This window comes from Narcine bancroftii, chromosome 2 (genome assembly GCF_036971445.1).
Source record: "Narcine bancroftii isolate sNarBan1 chromosome 2, sNarBan1.hap1, whole genome shotgun sequence".
Taxonomy (NCBI): Eukaryota; Metazoa; Chordata; class Chondrichthyes; order Torpediniformes; family Narcinidae; genus Narcine; species Narcine bancroftii.
The window spans coordinates 241,020,657-241,038,199 of NC_091470.1; the positions used below are offsets into that span (position 1 = coordinate 241,020,657).

Genomic DNA, 17,543 nt, shown 5'->3' on the forward strand with positions numbered 1-17,543 from the left:
GGTCATGGCTGGAATTAACACAAACCTAAGCAAAGATCTGGAGCCACTGCAATTCGCCTAGTGTCACAATCGCTCCACAGCAGATGCAATATTGCTGGCTCTCCACTCAGCTCTGGATCACCTCGAAAACAACAATTTATTGACTACAGTTTGGCCTTCAACACCATTATTCCATCAGTGCTGGTCAAGAGGCTACAAACTCTAGGCATCTGTAGACCCCTCTGCAACTGGATCCTTGTCTTTCTCATTGGAAGACTGCAGTCAGTATGAATTGGAAAGGTCTCTTCCTCACTGATTATCAACACAGGTGCACCCCAAGGATGCATGCTTAGCCCACTGCTCTACTCGTTATACACCCATGAATGTGTGGTCAGGCACAATTCCAAGTTTACTGATGACACCAGGTGGTTGGCAGAATCACAAATGGCAATGAGATAGATCAGCTCATTTAATGGTGTTACGACAACAACCTTATATTCAACATCAGAAAAACCAAGGAGATAATTGTGGACTTCAGGGAAAGGTCAGGAGAACACAATCCAGTCCTCATCAAGGGCTCAGTAGAGGAGAGGGTCAAGAATTTAAAATTCCGGGGTGTCAACATCTCCAAGGATTTATCCTGGATCTTCCATGTTGATGAAATCATGAAGAAGGCTCGCCAGCAGCTATACTTTGTGAAGTGTCTGAGGCAGTTTGGTATGTCACCAAAGACTCTTGTAAACTTCTGTAGGTTTACCATGGAGAGTATTCTGGCTGGTTGCATCACTGCCTGGGTATGGAGGTGCCAACTCTCAGGACAAGAATAAACTCCAGAAGGATGTTAACTCAGCCTGCAACATCACAGGCACTAGACTTCACTCCATCGAGGACATCTACATAAGGCGGAGTCTTAAAAAAGCAGCCTCTATCCTCAGAGACCCCCAAAACCCAGGCCATGACCTCTTCACTCTGTTACCATTGGGGAAAAAAGGTACAGGAGCTTAAAGATGAGCACTCGACAGCACAAGGACAGCTTCTTCCCCGGTGCCATCAGATTCCTGAATAATTTTTTCTATATTTTTATATAGTAATGTGGTAAGATGGTTATTATATGAATGTTTGCACTGTGACGCTACCGCAGAACACTGAATTTCATGACTGGTTCACGACAATAAATTCTGATTCTGATTTTTAAATGTCAATTGACAACGTAAGTGTGTGGTCGACTGAGTAAAAATATGCAGAGAAAGATGTTTATCCCAATCAAACATGCCAGACCTGCCATCAACTCAATTACATATTCACTGTCCTAGTCATAGATGTTTCCGTTCCAAGACCAGCAGGCTTACAGTTTTATCTTTGCAACACTGCCAGATGTGCCAATATTGCTGTTTGTTTCCGGTGAATTAATGTACAAAATATTGAATTGAAACTGCTTCCAGCAAAGACAATGGACAAATGCACATGATTCTGTGGCACAATTTAATAGGATTCCACATAACCTGTTGGTTAAATTCAACAGGGGTGAATGTATCTTTAAACTCTATGGAGTTTTAACTCAATCCAGCGAGATGTCCCTCTTCATTTCTATTTTTATGTTATCATCAATTCTGCTGCCATTGTTTCTGCAGAGATTTTGAAATAAACACGCTATAAATATGAATTTAAATCTAATCCTAAACAGTTACTGCAGAATTAAAAGAAAATAGAGCAGTAAAAAGCCAATTCAAGACTAGGTTGTTCTTCACAGAGAGAGTAATTAATATGTCTAATGGTATTCCAAAAGAAGCAGTGATGGGATAAGTACAGTCATTTAAGAAAGTATTAGATACCACAATGGATGAAGTACAACTTCCCTATGGATGTGGGATCTAACATAAACCATTCTATTGATCTTGTAGCTGGTGATAGAATTGAACCCAGCACCATTAAATATCAATTATGGCTGATTTACCCTTGGTTTTCATTTACTTTTGGCTGATTTTTTTTAGAAAGATCTTTGAGGCCTATTATTATGCACGACGACTCATATTTAGTGAAACTCTGCCTTCTTTGAATGTTGATATAAAATGTCTGATCATTGAACAAAAGCCACAATTGCCCTACAAACAACATGGCCAATCTCAGTCTGTGTTCTTGTGAACTAACAGGTCGCTTCTGTGACTGTGGAAGATACCGGAAAATTGTAGGACAAATGGATATCAACATTGCTCGTCTGAACAACACGATGCGCTTTGTGAAGAATGGTAGGTAACACAAAATATTAAATGGAAGCAATATTTCTGTCAAAAGATGGATTAATCAAAAGAAGTATTTACTTTGTCCAAGATTAATATTTCAATGACATATATATTTTATACTCACAGAATCCTTTGTGACCTCCTCTGTCTACGGGACCTGGAGGGAACAGGGGTGGGAGTGGTCTGCTGATCCGCCGGCCGAGTGTCAAGGGACGGAGTCACTGTCTGGCTACGTGGAGGGGGTGTTATCTGTGTTGGGGTGATGTCGGAAATGGTATAGGAGGTGGGGACAGTGCCCTGAGGGGAGCTGACCCCGTTGGAGTGAGAACCGTGGGGCGTAGTATCCCAGGCGAGTCTGCCCCTAACAGTGAGTCCCATTGTGGGGTGGTGATAAACTCTGGGTAGTCAGGGGTGTATGGAGTGGTTCCTCATGGCTGTCGGGGTACCTCACGAAAGCATACTGAGAGTTAGCATGGATGAGGTGTACCTCCTCGACCAACAAGTCAGTCTTATGGCCCCTCACGTATCTCCGGAGCAGGACTGGGCCTGGCGACGCCCACCAGAAGGACACTGAGGGCCCATTTGCCGACTTCCTGGGGAAGGCAAACATGTGATCACGCGGGGTGTTTGCAGCGGTACACAGAAGGGACCGGGTGGCATGTAATGCCTCTGGCAGAATGGCCTGCCAGTGAGACACTGGCAGGTCCCTGGACTTCAGGGCCAGGAGCACAGCCTTCTAAATGGTGGCATTTTCCCTCTCAACCTGACTATTACCCCTGGGGTTATAGCTGGTGGTCCTACTGGTGGCTATGCCTCTGGCCAGAAAGTACTGCCGCAGCTCCTCACTCATGAACGAGGTCCCCCGATCGCTGTAGGTGTAATCAGGGTACCTGGACAGAGTGAAGATGCTGCTTAGTGCCTTTATCACAGTGGCCAAGGTCATATCCAGACAGGGAAAGGCAAAGGGGAACTGGGAGTACTTATCGATTACATTTAGGAAATAAATGTTCCTGTTTGACAAGGGGAGGGGGCCCTTGAAATCCACATTCAGTTGTCCAAACGAGCGAGTGGCCTTTATGAGGTGGGCCTTGTCGGGCCTGTAGAACTGCGGCTTGCATTCAGCGCAGACTCTACAGCGTCTGGTCTTGGACCAGACGTCCTCGATGGAGTACAGGAGGTTCTGAGTCTTAATGAAGTAAAACAGTCTCATAACTCTGGGATGGAAAAGGGCATTGTGTAGGGCTTGGAGACGGTCGAGGTGCGCGCTGGCGTACGTTCCCCAGGATAGAGCATCAGGCCTATTATTGAGTTTACCTGGCCGATTCAAGATATTATAGTTGTAGGTGGAGAGCTCGATTCTCCACCTGAGTATCTTGTCATTTTTAATTTTACCCCACTGCTTCGTATTGAACATGAAGGCCTTATCTGCCGATAATGGGAAAATTGTGGACCTAATGAGGGGTGGGCCTTATCGGCGTAGTTGGGCACCCATTGCGCATTGCACATAATAAGAGAACAGCCCCAAGCACCTCTTCAGTGCTTTCAGGGTGTTTAAGACTGGTAGCTCCATAAGGGCCGCATGCGGTTGGGGTCTGGGGAAATGACACCATGTGCCACGACGCATCCCAGGAGTGCCAGGCAATTGGTATTAAAGACACACTTGTCTTTGTTGTATGTGAGATTGAGGGACTGTGCAGTCCGCAGAAATTTAGCAAAGTTAGCATCGTGGTCCTGCTGATCATGGCCTCAGTTGGTAACATTATCTAAATAGGGAAACGTTGTTGCCAGGCTGTGCTCCTCCACCAACCAGTTATTCACCCTTTGGAACGCGGAGATGCTGTTGGTGACGCCAAAGGGGACCCGAAGGAAATGAAAAAGTTTACCATCGGCCTCGAAGCCTGTGTAGATACGGTCACTTGGCAGAGGGAAGCTGGTGATAGGCCGACTTGAGGCCAATAGTCGAGAATATCCAATATTGAGCAACCCTATTGTTCATGTCAGCTATCCAGGGAAGGGGGTATGCGTCCAGCTGGGTGAAGCGGTTAATGATCCCGTCCGACAGGAGACGCTGAACCTCAGCCCGGATAAATGCCATGTCCTCGGCGCTGTAGCGCCTGCTCTTGGTAGCTATGGGGCAGCACTCCGGGGTCAGGTTCGCGAATAGAGACAGAGGGAACACTCAAAGGTTGGTGAGACTGCAGGCCAGTGCTGGGAGCGGGGCCCTCCATAATGCTTGGCACAAAGACACTTTTTTTGTTTATTTGCCTCATGTGCTCCACAGTTTTAAATTTGTAATCAAACAATGCGCATGTGATTGAAGTGCATATTCCAAATTTTATTAAAGGGTATGTGGTAAACCATTGTAACGTATAATTATCTGGTGAAACATTCCTATTGGTTAGTTGTACCTGTGGCCCTGCCCCACCGGCTCCTGTATAAAGGTGGCTGTTCCACAGGCCCCCTGCAATTCAGTGCAGGACAACTGAATAGTAAAGATATGCTATTTCTCGAGTGAATTAAAGCCTATTGGTTTCTCCACAATAGTATCCTGAGTGATTGATGGTGCATCAGTTTAATTCTCTTGACGTTTTCTACAATGGAGCACATCCTCAAACCAGAAAAACTGGAAATAGACCCTCAATCGCCTGAGTCATTTACCAGCTTCAAACCCTGGCTGTGCTGTTTTGAAGCATTTCTGCAGGTCTCCTCTACCATCATGCGATCATAAACTGACAAACTGCCAGTACAGCACTCCCGGGTCGGCACCCTGGTGTACTCCATGATCAGCGACACCACAACGTACCAGGAAGCCATGGACACCCTCAAAGGGCAATACCAGCGTAAGATCAATGTTATCTATGCTAGACACCTTCTAGTGACCAGAAAAAAACAACCTGGTGAGTCAAACACGGAATAGTTCTGGGACCTGCGAGCAATCAGCAGGGCCTGCGAATGCAAAGCCATGACTGCTGCAGAAAATACAGAGGACCTGATCTGAGACGCTTATGTCATGGGGATCAGGTCGAATTGCTTACGACAGTGACTTTTAGAGCAAGGGAAACAGCCTGCAGAGAGCAGACCAGCTGGCAGGTTCACTGGAGAACATGGAGGCCTTCTTGACCAATAACACAGCCAGCTCATGGTCACCCTGGTGACAGCCATCCTGGGGTGCACCATGTGGTGGAACACATTACTGCAGCATGTCTGGACATGTTTTCATTGGGCTGAACAGGCTGGCCTGCCTTCTGTACCTGTAGCCCCCTCCTCATAAGATCCCCTAATAAAGGACGAGAGCCCTAGACTCCTCCCTCATACCTGCCTTGAATGTAAGCCAGCAGCATGTAGAGGCATGACTCTTGCTTCGTGTCTGCGAGTGGTCATTGATCGTGCCACATGCCACCACCCCTCCGCTCCACTAACAACCAGACTACAGCAGCAGTGGTCCGCGAAACCCTCCCAATACTCTCAACCAGCTCTGGTAATGATCTGACCACAGCATGACAATAGTTAAGGTCAATGGTAAATGATCTGATAATAGCATAGCCGTATATTCAGTTTATATAATTCTGTCCTCCAGCTGAGATGAGGCAGGAAACAAGTCAAATCTGGTGTAAAAGTCGTGTTGTATCAAGTAGAAGGAGTAATCATTCTCCCTTGGATGCCATCATCTCCAAGCATCCACCAGATTTAACTCTTTCATGAAAGCCAGGGTTGCTTTTGCCGCCCTAGCTCTTGTCACTTTCTTGGCTGATTTGTCAATGACCGCATACTAACTCACTTTTCCTTTTTCTTTTTCTTGCTCTCTCTTTCTTTGGCTTGGCTTCACAGACGAAGATTTATGGAGGGGGTAAAAGTCCACGTCAGCTGCAGGCTCGTTTGTGGCTGACAAGTCCGATGCGGGACAGGCAGACATGGTTGCAGCGGTTGCAGGGGAAAATTGGTTGGTTGGGGTTTGGTGTTGGGTTTTTCCTCCTTTGCCTTTTGTCAGTGAGGTGGGCTCTGCGGTCTTCTTCAAAGGAGGTTGCTGCCCGCCAAACTGTGAGGCACCAAGATGCACGGTTTGAGGCGATATCAGCCCACTGGCGGTGGTCAATGTGGCAGGCACCAAGAGATTTCTTTAGGCAGTCCTTGTACCTTTTCTTTGGTGCACCTCTGTCATGGTGGCCAGAGCTCTAAGATTGAACAAAATGTCTAATTGTAAATATCTAAAAAGTTTAGTGTTTGGTAAGTTAAGTTTTGCCACTAATTGTATAAAGGAAGTAAAATTGTTTTGAATAAAAAAGTCTTTAAAACATTTAATATTCAATCTGTGCCAGTCATTAAAGACAGTATCTTGCAAAGAAAATTGAAAAACAAAACACAATTAGATATAATAGGGCTGACAAGAGAAAAACTGAAATCAAAAAATCTTCAAAATTGTGCCAGTATTCTCAAACTACATCTCATTATTGGATTATCAGTAAGTTTACATAAAGAAGATAAAAAGGACCCTCGAAGTTCCAACACAGGAGTACTTTTAGTGAAATTCAGTTCCATTTCTACCCATAAAGGGCAGTCAAGTAGATTATCAAAGTGTCACAAAAAAAGCAAATTGCGTATATTGATGTTTTACTGACTCCAAATGAAAATCAAATTTTATCCTTTACCTCATTGATAGCCAGACATGCAATTTTGATTAAATGGAAAGATACACATGCTCCATGGTTAAATGATATTATGTCTTGTGTTAAGTTTTGAAAAAATTAGATAGGCCATCAAAGATTCAAATATTAACTTCCAAAAGACCCATTTGGACTACTATCACAATCTTAAGAATTGGGGTCATTCTGAAATTTTGGTGCTGTCCATCTCCAGGTTGTTGTCACTTGATTCCCATAGGTTAACTTTTAACCTTGCTTAGTGGTACGGGGTTTTGGATTTTTTTCCTTTGGGTTTTATCGTGTGGTTAATTCTATTCTTCAATATGATTGTGGTCTGGATTCTTTTTATCGTGAAAATCTTTTTTGTAATAATTTTGAATCTTGTAGCACAATATATTTTTATACTGTTTAAGTATTTATAATGTATAATATAAATGCCAATAAAAATATTTTAAAAAGAAAAAAGAGACATAGAAGCATTGGGAAGCAATCGTATATTTGTAAGCAATGGAATTTCTAACCTGACAATATTGTTCAATACCTAGATATTCTTTTAATAAGAACAAGGAAGTGAGCCTCATGGAATTAGTCTACAACTAAATGAAACTAAATGGATTGTGCTGAAGTTTATTTGCAGTAATGCCATGATATCAGAGATTAAGTAATAAGGAAGCAACAAACAACCAAATTCCCCAGGAATAGCCCCTTTGACCTTTCATTCCAGAGGTGGCAATTTTTCAAAGTTCACATTTATTGTCAGAGTACATACATGACATCACATACAACCCTGAGATTCTTTTTCCTGCAGGCATGCAAGAATTACGAACAATTGGTAGTGCACAAAAAATTGTACACAGCATAAACATATAAACAAACAAACAACTGTAAACAGATAACAAATGTAAACAAATGGTCTATGCAATACAGAGAAAATAAAAATGAAAATCAATAAAGTGCACAAGTAAAAGTGCTTAACTGAATCCCTGATTGAGTTTGTCATTGAGGAATCTGATGGTGGAGGGGTAGCAGCTGTTCCTGAACCTAGTGGTGCGACTCTTGTGGCACCTATGCCTCTTTCCTGATGGCAGCAGTGAGAACAAAGCAGATGTTGGGTGATGCGGAGCATTCGTGACTGCTGCTGCTCTCTGACGGCAGTGTTTCCTGTAGATGTTCTCAATAGTGGGGAGAGTTTTGCCTGTGATGTCCTGAGCTTTTGCAGGATTTTACGCTCAGAGGTATTTGTGTCCCCATACCAGACCATGATGCAACCTGTCAGCACACTTTCCACCACACCTCTGTAGAAATTTGCCAGGGGTTCTGATGTCCTACCAAACCTCCACAAAATTCTGAGGGTGCCAATGTGCTTTCTTTGCGATGTGATTGGTGCGCTGGGACCAGGAAAAATCCTCTAAGATAGTGACTCCCAAGATTTTAATTTGCTCACCCTCTTCCGGTTGAAAAGTAAAATGCATCTTTTGCTTTCTTATGCAGTTATCGCAGGCATCAAAGAGACCGAGGAGAAATTCTACCTGATTGTGAAGGAAGGGAAGAATTACAATGCTGCACTTGTGCACTGCAAAACCAGAGGAGGATCATTGGCGATGCCAAAGGATGAAGAAACAAACTCACTGATTGCTGCATATGTAAACAAGACTGGTTTATCTCGAGTGTTTATTGGCGTGAACGATTTGGAAAAGGAAAAGCAATTCATGTACACTGACTCTACCCCACTGCAGAATTACAGTCATTGGAGACCAGGAGAACCCAACAATGCTTTTGGGGGTGAAGACTGTGTGGAAATGGTAAGTGATGGGGGGTGGAATGATGTGGAGTGTCACCTCACCATATACTTTGTCTGCGAATTTTTAAAAAAGATTTCATGATTTAATCTACACTTCACCCTGTATGACAATCACTCGTGACTGTTAAGAAGTTACCCACATCTGTTCACACCCTTGATTTGTAGTGGGATCATAATTATTTACACTAATGTAGATCTACCAATTATATACAAACTCACCAAATTGTATACAAAAATCTTCAATTTAAAAGTCATATATTGACAGAAAACATTGATGAGGAAAGTACTTTCTGGTCTGAAATGTTGTTTTGGACATCTTGTATTAGTATGCTTTGGAACATATTAAAGAATAATCCAATATTTAATTCTTGCAGCGATCTCTGTAATCTGGCTCAATCTTGTGAGTTCCAAGTTTTTGTTACAGTTGGTGTTGTCTCTATTAGGGCCTAACATCGTGTAATTGGTAAATGATTAACTAATAACCTGAGGATCTCAAATTCAAATTCTATCATGGGTACTGTGGAATTTAAATTCAGTAATAATCTGGTTTTTTTTTCAAAACAGCATTACTAATGATGGCCAGAAAAGAAAACTGGATTGTCATAAAAATTATCTGCTTTGACAACATTCTTTCAAGAAACACTGACATCAACCAGTCTCAGTAAGTTACCCAATTGAAGGGCTATTAGGAATAATAAACAGTCATCCCTTGATCCTTACATTTATATAAATTAAGAAAATGGAAAGATTCCATTAGCAAACATCGGCTCTTACAATCAAAACCTGTTCTCTGAGAGATGGACACCTATTCACTAGTCCATTCTTCAATTTTCAGCACTCTGAGAATGGGCTGGAATATTCTGAGTCTATTCTGCTCCACCCACTTGCATGAAATTGCCCAACAAACAGTGTGCTTGCAGGCCCTGTGCCTCATTAGGCCTGAACCTATTCTTCACTCAAAATCTTATGGTCTAAAGAAAGAAACACAAGTTGTTACATTTTTCATTATTAGTATTGTAATCATTGAGTTATTATGTATCCATTTTTGAAATTTAAACACAGTGAATAGCAGAATTCTGTTAGCACGAGTGACTGGGGTTCGAAACTTATGCTGTCTGTAAGGAGTTTGCACATTCTCCCTGTGTCTGGTGGATTTCCTCCAGATGCTCTGATTTCCTCCCACCCTTCAAAAGTGTGTTGGGTTGCAAGTCAGTTGGGCCTAATTGGGCGGCACGGGCTCATGGGCCAAAAGGGCCTGTTACTGTGCTCTATGTCTGAATTTAAACATTTAAAATTTAAGATTTATTTTTTAATTAACATTTGATGTTTAGTTGTTTGTTGGTCTCAGGCCAAAGTTGTGGGCATGACTACTTTTTGTCAATGTTTTTCTCATCTATTTCTGGGCATTGAGACTACAGCAATTAGCGCCTCAGTTTAGGAGCTGGTCGTAACTTTCTGTAAGTAAAATACAAAATGCAGATTACAGGTTGGAAGGGTTCAAGCCACAATGACTGGCAGTAGATGATGTAGAAATTTATGTGGATTTTCCCTTTATTATCAGCATTGTAAAAAGGAAACTGGTCCATTAAATAACGGAGTCATAGAAATGGTTTTCACAGCTTAAACAATATGCACTCAAATAATTTTACAAACAAAATGAGCTGGGTGATCAATAGACCTAAGCCCTAACCAAAAACTCATCCATTAGCTATTAAAGAACACCAGAGCTCCAAATAAAAGTCTTTAAAGTCATTATGCACATTATTGATTCTTTATAAGCTTCATTTCTATATATAGTCCTACGGGGGTGCAGGAGGTAGAGCTGATGCCTCACAGTTTTTGCAAAATGGAATCGATCCTGACTTCTATTGCACAATCCCCTATGACTGCATGGGTTTTCTCTAGATTCCTCACTCAAAATCTCCCCAGTGCAGTTGGGCAGCCAGAGAATCTGGCGACAGCTGCTGAGACTGTGGGCAGAATAGGTCACAAGGATTTGTACAGGAATGAGGTTTCCCTGGGAGACAGCATAGTCAGGAGGGGATGAAAGGCTGACCCCTCTGTTGTGTGGAAATATTGAAATGTATTCTGTTATTATTTTGTGTCAATCCGTTCCTACAAATGCTTTTACACATTGAAGACTATTTACCCAAATATTTTGTTTACCACCAAATGCACTATCCTCAAGTGCCTTTACAGATTCAGTGACACCTCTGGAGCACCATTTTCTGTCAGCATCGAAGACACCCCGTGGTGAAGGTTTGTTCACGTACATCATTCCTCTTCAACTTCATTGCAAAGATATGTGATTCAGTCTTAAACGTTAAAACAAAATCAATAGCAAGTGTTCAGAGATCCCTCAATGTCAACAATTGTTCATATATGCATGGTGCTTTTACTCAGTCAAAGTATATTTTCACTGACTATATTTTGGTCCTTTAAAGAAGATGTGAAGGCAGGAGTGCAGTTGTTCAAAGTCATGACTTCATTATTTCTATTTCCCCCAATTATTCTATTTTTACCGAAGAGGATGCGTTAATGTAATACAATGGCCTCTTCAAGGCTGAGTTTACTATGAGTTGTCTGGAAACATGACATGGAAGAGGCGGAAACAGACTGCCAATTCATTGTTCGCAACCAAGCACCTTCCCAGTGGCAACTCTGGGACACACTCCCGTGCTCACATGTCTGTCCCTGCAGAATGAAGGAACAACACTTTATTTTCTGTCTGGGCACCCACCAGCTACATGACATGAACACTGACTTTACTGCTTTGCAATAAATCTGCTCACCTTTTCTTTCCCCCCCTCCCCCTTTTCCTGTCCTTTCAGTTTGTTCACCCACATTGTTGCTGTTCTCTCCTTCCTTTCTTTACCAATCATCTCCTGCCTTGCCATTCTCCCTTCCTCCTCCTACTCTTTTGTTCAGATGCTTGCCGGCATTTTCTCACACTTTGATGAAAGGCTCAAGCCCGAAACGTCAGTTATGTATCTTTGCCTTTGTTTTATAAAGGAAATGCTTGACCTGGTGAACTTCTCCAGCATTTTGTGTTTTTACTTCAACCACAGTGTCTGCAGAATTTTGTGATTTGCTACCATTTCATTGTTGTTCATTGTCGGCTTGGACCCAGATAAACATTTCATTATGAATGGGACAAGTCTTTGATTCCAAGGAAGCAACAACCATTGTGGAAATGTCCCAAAGTGGGAAAACAAAACTGGTAACTGTTTAGAAACATTCCTGGAAGTTTGAGCACCAATAACATTCTAACCACAGGTCAGAACCATTAATAATTCATATAGGTACAATTTAAAGCTCTGAGAACCAGAAAGCTATTAGCTGATTTGAAACAGAAAGTTGAAGAGGGAGATGTTCGTTGCAACAAAGGGAAAAACAAAATTAACTGTTACTAGTCTGTGCAGGGATACTAGAAAGAAATTAGTTAGCAAGACAGGTCTGCATTGGATTTCTGGCACAGAAGCAATCTATTCAGCCCAACCAAACTGTACAAGCATTTATTCAAGATTCATCTCAACTTTCTTCATTGAAATCATTGAGATTGACCCTTTCAATCTCTGCTTGGTTAGCCTGCCCTTAATTGTATCTACTGTATATCTTTCAATTCATTCAATGTTGGTGTAGCAAAGATGAGGTGATAGGGGGAGGGGTAGCTCTCTGAATGGAAGGGGGTGGGTACCTGGAGGAAAGGAAACTGAGGGATAAGGGAAAGAGAGAGACTCAGGGGAAGGATTTAACAGAAACTGGAAAGTTATTAATCCATTCTGGTTGAAGAATGCCCAGGAAGAATATTAGATGTGGAAGACAAAGGGGTTGAAAAAGGAGAGACTCAGCAGATAGCAGTCGATTGGGCAATTGAGTTCAACAGTTGAAGACAAGGGGGGAGCAGTCATCGTTGGAGTGGGCTAAGTAAGTAAGGCTTTGGCCCAACAGGCTTCGAGAAGGACAGGTAAGAAGTGAAGAATAGTCAGAGTTGAAGTTAAAAAGGGCCACCTATTTGAGGAACAAAAAGGATTCAGCAGGTAGGCACAGGTAAGGGCAGGTTTTTTAGATATAGTTTCATATATTTTCTTAATTTAGTCATAGACAGTGGGAAAGGCAGCCAAAATGCTCCTCTTGTAAATGTGGGTCATCAGGGAAGCTAGTAGTATCCCTGACAACTTCATCTGCGAGAAGTGCATCCAGATGCAGGACGTGACAAGCTGAGTTAAGTAAATGGAGCTGAAGTTGGATGAACTCTGGATCATTCGGGAGGCAGAGGGGGTGATAGGCAGGAGTTACAGGGACACAATCACACCTCTGAGGGGAGGGTAAATGACTGACAGGAAAGGGAACAGGCAGGCAGTCACTGTGGCCACCCCCCCCCCCAATAATGTATACAATTTTGGATACTGTTGTGGGTGTGGTGGGGGGGGGGACATACCAGTGACAAGTCACAGAGACCCCGTTTCTGACATGGAGTCTGGTCCTGTAGCTAAGAAGGGAAGAGAGAAGAGGCAAGCTGTAGTGATAGGGGATTCTGTAATGATGGGGACAGATAAGAGGTTCTGTGGAAGAGATCAAGTATCCCAGATGGTATGTTGCCTCCCTGGTCCCAGTCCAAGATATCGCAGATCGAGTTCACAGCATTCTCAGGAGGGAGGGGGAACAGCAGAAGTAGTGGTCCAATGATGTGGGAAGGAAATGGTGAGGAGGTCTTGCAAGGAGATTTGAGGGAATTAGGCTCTAGGTTGAAGGACAAGACCTCTAGGGTAGTGACCTCAGGATTGCTACTGTGCCTTGTGTTATTGAGAAATAGGAGCTTAACACGTGGCTAAAGATAGGTGTAGGAGGGAGTGCTTCTGGATTATTAAGCTCTCTTCCAGGGAAGATGGGGCCTGTTCTGATGGGACGGTTTGCATCTGTACTGGAGGGGGACTAATATCCTTGCGGGAAGGTTTGCTAGTGCTGCTCCAGTAGGTTTAAACTAGATTTGCAGGGGGAGGGGAACTAGAGTGCCGGAGCAGAGAGAGTGGAGGAGGAAAAAGACGTCATTAAATTTACATGCACCATTAGAAGTCAACGCGTTGAATGTCTTGGAAGTGTTCTCAGGTGCATCTATTTCAATGCAAGAAATATTGCAGGAAAGGCAGATGAGCTTAGAACGTGGATTGGCACGTGAAATAATGACATTGTGGCCATTCGTGAAACTTGGTTGCAGGAAGGGCAAGACTGGCAGCTTTCGTTGCTTTAGACGCAGTAGAACAGGGGGAATGAAAGGGGGAGGAGTGGCATTGGTCATCAGGGAAAATATCAGAGCTGTGCTCAGGCAGGACAGACCAGAGGGCTTGTCCACTGAGACTATATGGGTGGAGCTGAAGAACCTGAAAGGTGTGACCACATTCATGGGGCTGTATTATAAACCGCACAGTAGTCAGCGAGAATGGGAGGAGCAAATCTGTAGAGAGATAGCAGACAGCTGCAGGAAACACAAGGTGGTGATGGTAGGAAATTTTAACTTTCAACAAATTGACTGGGATCCCATACTGTAAAAGGGCTGAATGGCTTGGAGCTTGTCAAATGTGTTCAGGAAAGTTTTCTAAATCAATATATAGAGGTACCAGCTAGAGAGAATGCAATACAGGATCTCCTATTAGGGAACGAGACAGGACAGGTGACAGAAGTATTTGTAGGGGAACATTTTGGGTCCCAGTGCCATTAATTTCAAGTTAATTATGGAGAAGGAAAGGCCTGGGCCTCGGGTTGAGATTCTAAATTGGAGAAAGGCCACTTTTGAGGAAATGAGAAAGGATTTAGAACATGTAGATTGGGTTGTGTGAGGTAAATGGAGGACCTTCAAAGGTGAAATTTTGAGAGTACAGAGTCTGTATGTTCCTGTCACGATCAAAGGAAAGGTTAGAAGGCATAGGGAAGCTTGGTTTTTGAGAGATATTGGGGATTATAGTTGCCATAAGCAAGGACCAGTCTTGTATCATACTATAGGCTTTTCTTAACAGAAGAAGCCACCTCTGCTGACCAGTGGGATAAGTTGCACCATCAGTTATACCAGTAGGGTGGAGCCAATCTACAGTCATAACCAATAGCAAGCAGTCAGCATAATACATTACATCACTACATTCACCCCCCCCCTTTAAAATTAACCAATTTTAAGTAATAAAAGAAGGGAATCAAAAGGGTTAAAAGCACCACAGAAGAAGAGAAAATCAGCAATAGGGTTTAAAAAAAATCTGTGAGAAATGCAGCAATTAAAACTTATCATAAGTAAGCCGTTGGGATGGCCTTGAGACTCTTTGAGACCAACACAAAACAACTGGAGAGGACTCCTGTAAGCTAACAGGAGAAGCTGCTTTTTCAGCAGATAACGTGATTGGTAGCAGGTGTTATTTGGAGTCTGTGTGTTACAGGCTGAATTTCAGGGACAGAGACAAGCTGTTCTGAGGAGAGAAGATTAGTGGTAGTGGGAAAAAGGTTAGAAGCTGCAGGCAGAACCCCTGGCGAAGCAAGATCCCTAAGGGAAACAGTGTCTTGTCTTCCATCAGGAAAAGCAACTAAAGCATATTGTGGGTTAGCATGAAGCAGTTGTACACGTTTGACTAATGGATCCACCTTGTTCTGTCTAACATGCTTTCTCAGTAAAACTTCTCCAAGTCTAGAAAGCTAGGCTGGCAAGGTCGATCTTCGACTTTCTGGGAAAAGAAAACAAACGTTGATGAGGTGTTTCATTAGTTGACGTGCAAAGTAACGTACAGATAGAGTTAAAAGCTTCAGGTAAAACTTCTTGCCATCGTGCTGGCGGGGAGAACCTTAGATTTGAGTGCCATGGTAACCACTTTCCAGATTGTACCATTGCTGTGTTCCACTTGATTTTCTTCTGTTAATAAAATTGATATGCCATAAGCAAGGATCAGTCTTGTATCATACTATAGGCTTTTATTAACAGAAGAAAATCAAATCATGGATACTTCCCTGAAACCTGGAAGACTCGAGATAGGTCAGGATGCCACCCGAGCCGGAGAAAACTTCCACCACTGGCTCCAGTGTTTTGAAGCATACATGCGAAAGAACAATGTCATGCAAGACGCCGAGAAAATGGACCATTTCATGGCTCTCCTTGGAGATGTCCCCTACTCCATGCTCAGAGAGGAAGCTGGCTATCAGAACGCAGTGAATCTCCTTAGAGCCTATAATGATAGGCCTCAGAACACCCTGTTCGCAAGGCACCAGCTTCACATTCGGAAGCAACAAGCAGATGAGAGCGTAGATGTTTTCACGCTCGCCCTGAAAGGGCTGTTGAGTGGACTGTCATCACAGCTGAAGCCCACCTTGAGTTCCTGATGTTATACGTGTTCATAAGCAGTCTGGAGTCAGGATATGTTAGAATGGGTCTACTGGAGACTCCGGGCTCGACCTTTAATGCGGCACTGCAACAAGCGAAGTTGCTTCTAACTGGGCTACAAGGGGTGAAAGCATTCAAGCAAGGGAGAAGTGCAGAAGCGGCACCCCTTAGACCGACCCGTAGTGAAGATTCACTACTGAGCGCTATGAAACCACGACGCAAAAGCCGGTCTCCAAAGTGCAACTTTTGCGGCTTAGCATGACAAGATACCTGCGCCAACTACGGGAAGAAGGGCCATTGGGCCAGAGTTTGCCGAGCTAGAGAGTTGACATCTGGCACTCGTGGCGAGAAGAAGAAGAAGACAAAGAAGTGCTCAAGTGCTGATACTAAGCAAGGTCGTCGTCATAATGCAACGATGCTGAGCTGGAGAGTCAATGATTCATTTAGCCCGACTTCAACTTCTTCAATTTCTTCTGAATCATCCAGTGGATTGATCAGTGTTGAGGCAAGGCCCTACATGCCACTGCCACAAGGAGATCCAATCCTGGCTTCCATGAAGGTAAATCAAGATAAATCCTACGATTTGCAGCTGTCCACGATGAAAGTGAAGGTAAATAGGCAGCCTATTAACTGTTTATTTGATTCAGGCAGCACAGAGAGTTACAATAGTTCAGAAGAAGATAGAGGTGTATAGCAAGTATAGGCAACATGGAGCAAATTAGGTACTTGAGGAGGATTAAAAATGCAAGATAAACCTCAATAGAGAAATCAGGAAGGCAAAAAGGAGACACGAGGTTACTTTGGCAGACAATGTGAAGGAAAATCCTAAGGGTTTCTACAGATATATTAAAAGCAAAAGGATAGTAAAGGACAAAATTGGTCCCCTTGAAGATCAGAGTGGTCAGCTTTGTATGGAGCCAAAAGAAATAAGAGAGGACATAAATGTTTTTTTCATCAGTATTTACTCAGGAAAAGGGCACAGAGTTGTGGGAAGTCAGGAAAACAAGCAGTGAGGTCATGGAACCTATACAGATTAAAGAGGAGGAAGTTCTTGCTGTCTAAAAGCAAATAAGGGTGGATAAATTCCCATGGCCTGACAAAATATTCCCTCAGAAGTTGAGGGAGCCAGGTGTGGCAGAAATATTTAAAATGTCCTTAGCCACAGGTGTGGTGCCAGAGGATTGGAGGGTATCTCACATTGTTATGTTGTTTAAAAAAGGCTCCAAAAGTAACCCTGGAAATTATAGGCCAATGAGCTTGACGTCAATAGGAGGTAAATTTCTGGAAGATGTTCTAAGAGATTGGATATACAGTTATTTGAATAGTCATGGACTGATTAGGGATAATCAACATGGCTTTGAGCATGTGTTTAACCAATATTAGAGTTTTTCGAAGAGATTACCAAGAAAGTTGATGAAGCAAAGGCTGTGGATGTTGTCTACATGAATTTTAGTAAGGCCTTTAACAAGGTCCGCATGGGAGGTTAGTCATGAAGGTTCAGACGCTAGGTATTCATGGTGCAGTAGTAA

At 43.0% G+C, this 17,543-nt stretch overlaps 1 protein-coding gene across 8 annotated transcripts in view; it reads left to right on the forward strand.

Moving 5' to 3' along the window:
- The window catches only part of colec10 (collectin sub-family member 10 (C-type lectin)), a 94,139-nt gene that overhangs the window by 61,526 nt on the left and 15,070 nt on the right, over positions 1-17,543 (forward strand). For 6 of the 8 annotated variants that reach the window (XM_069920587.1, XM_069920584.1, XM_069920586.1 and 3 more), the window contains 2 exons: positions 2,130-2,225; positions 8,351-9,025. In XM_069920587.1, coding sequence (XP_069776688.1) covers positions 2,130-2,225; positions 8,351-8,742 — 488 coding nt within the window. In that variant the 3' untranslated portion in view covers positions 8,743-9,025. Of the gene's footprint in view, positions 1-2,129; positions 2,226-8,350; positions 9,026-9,224; positions 10,413-17,543 lie in introns of those variants that run through there. The other 2 variants (XR_011352079.1, XM_069920585.1) reach the window with 2 other exon arrangements.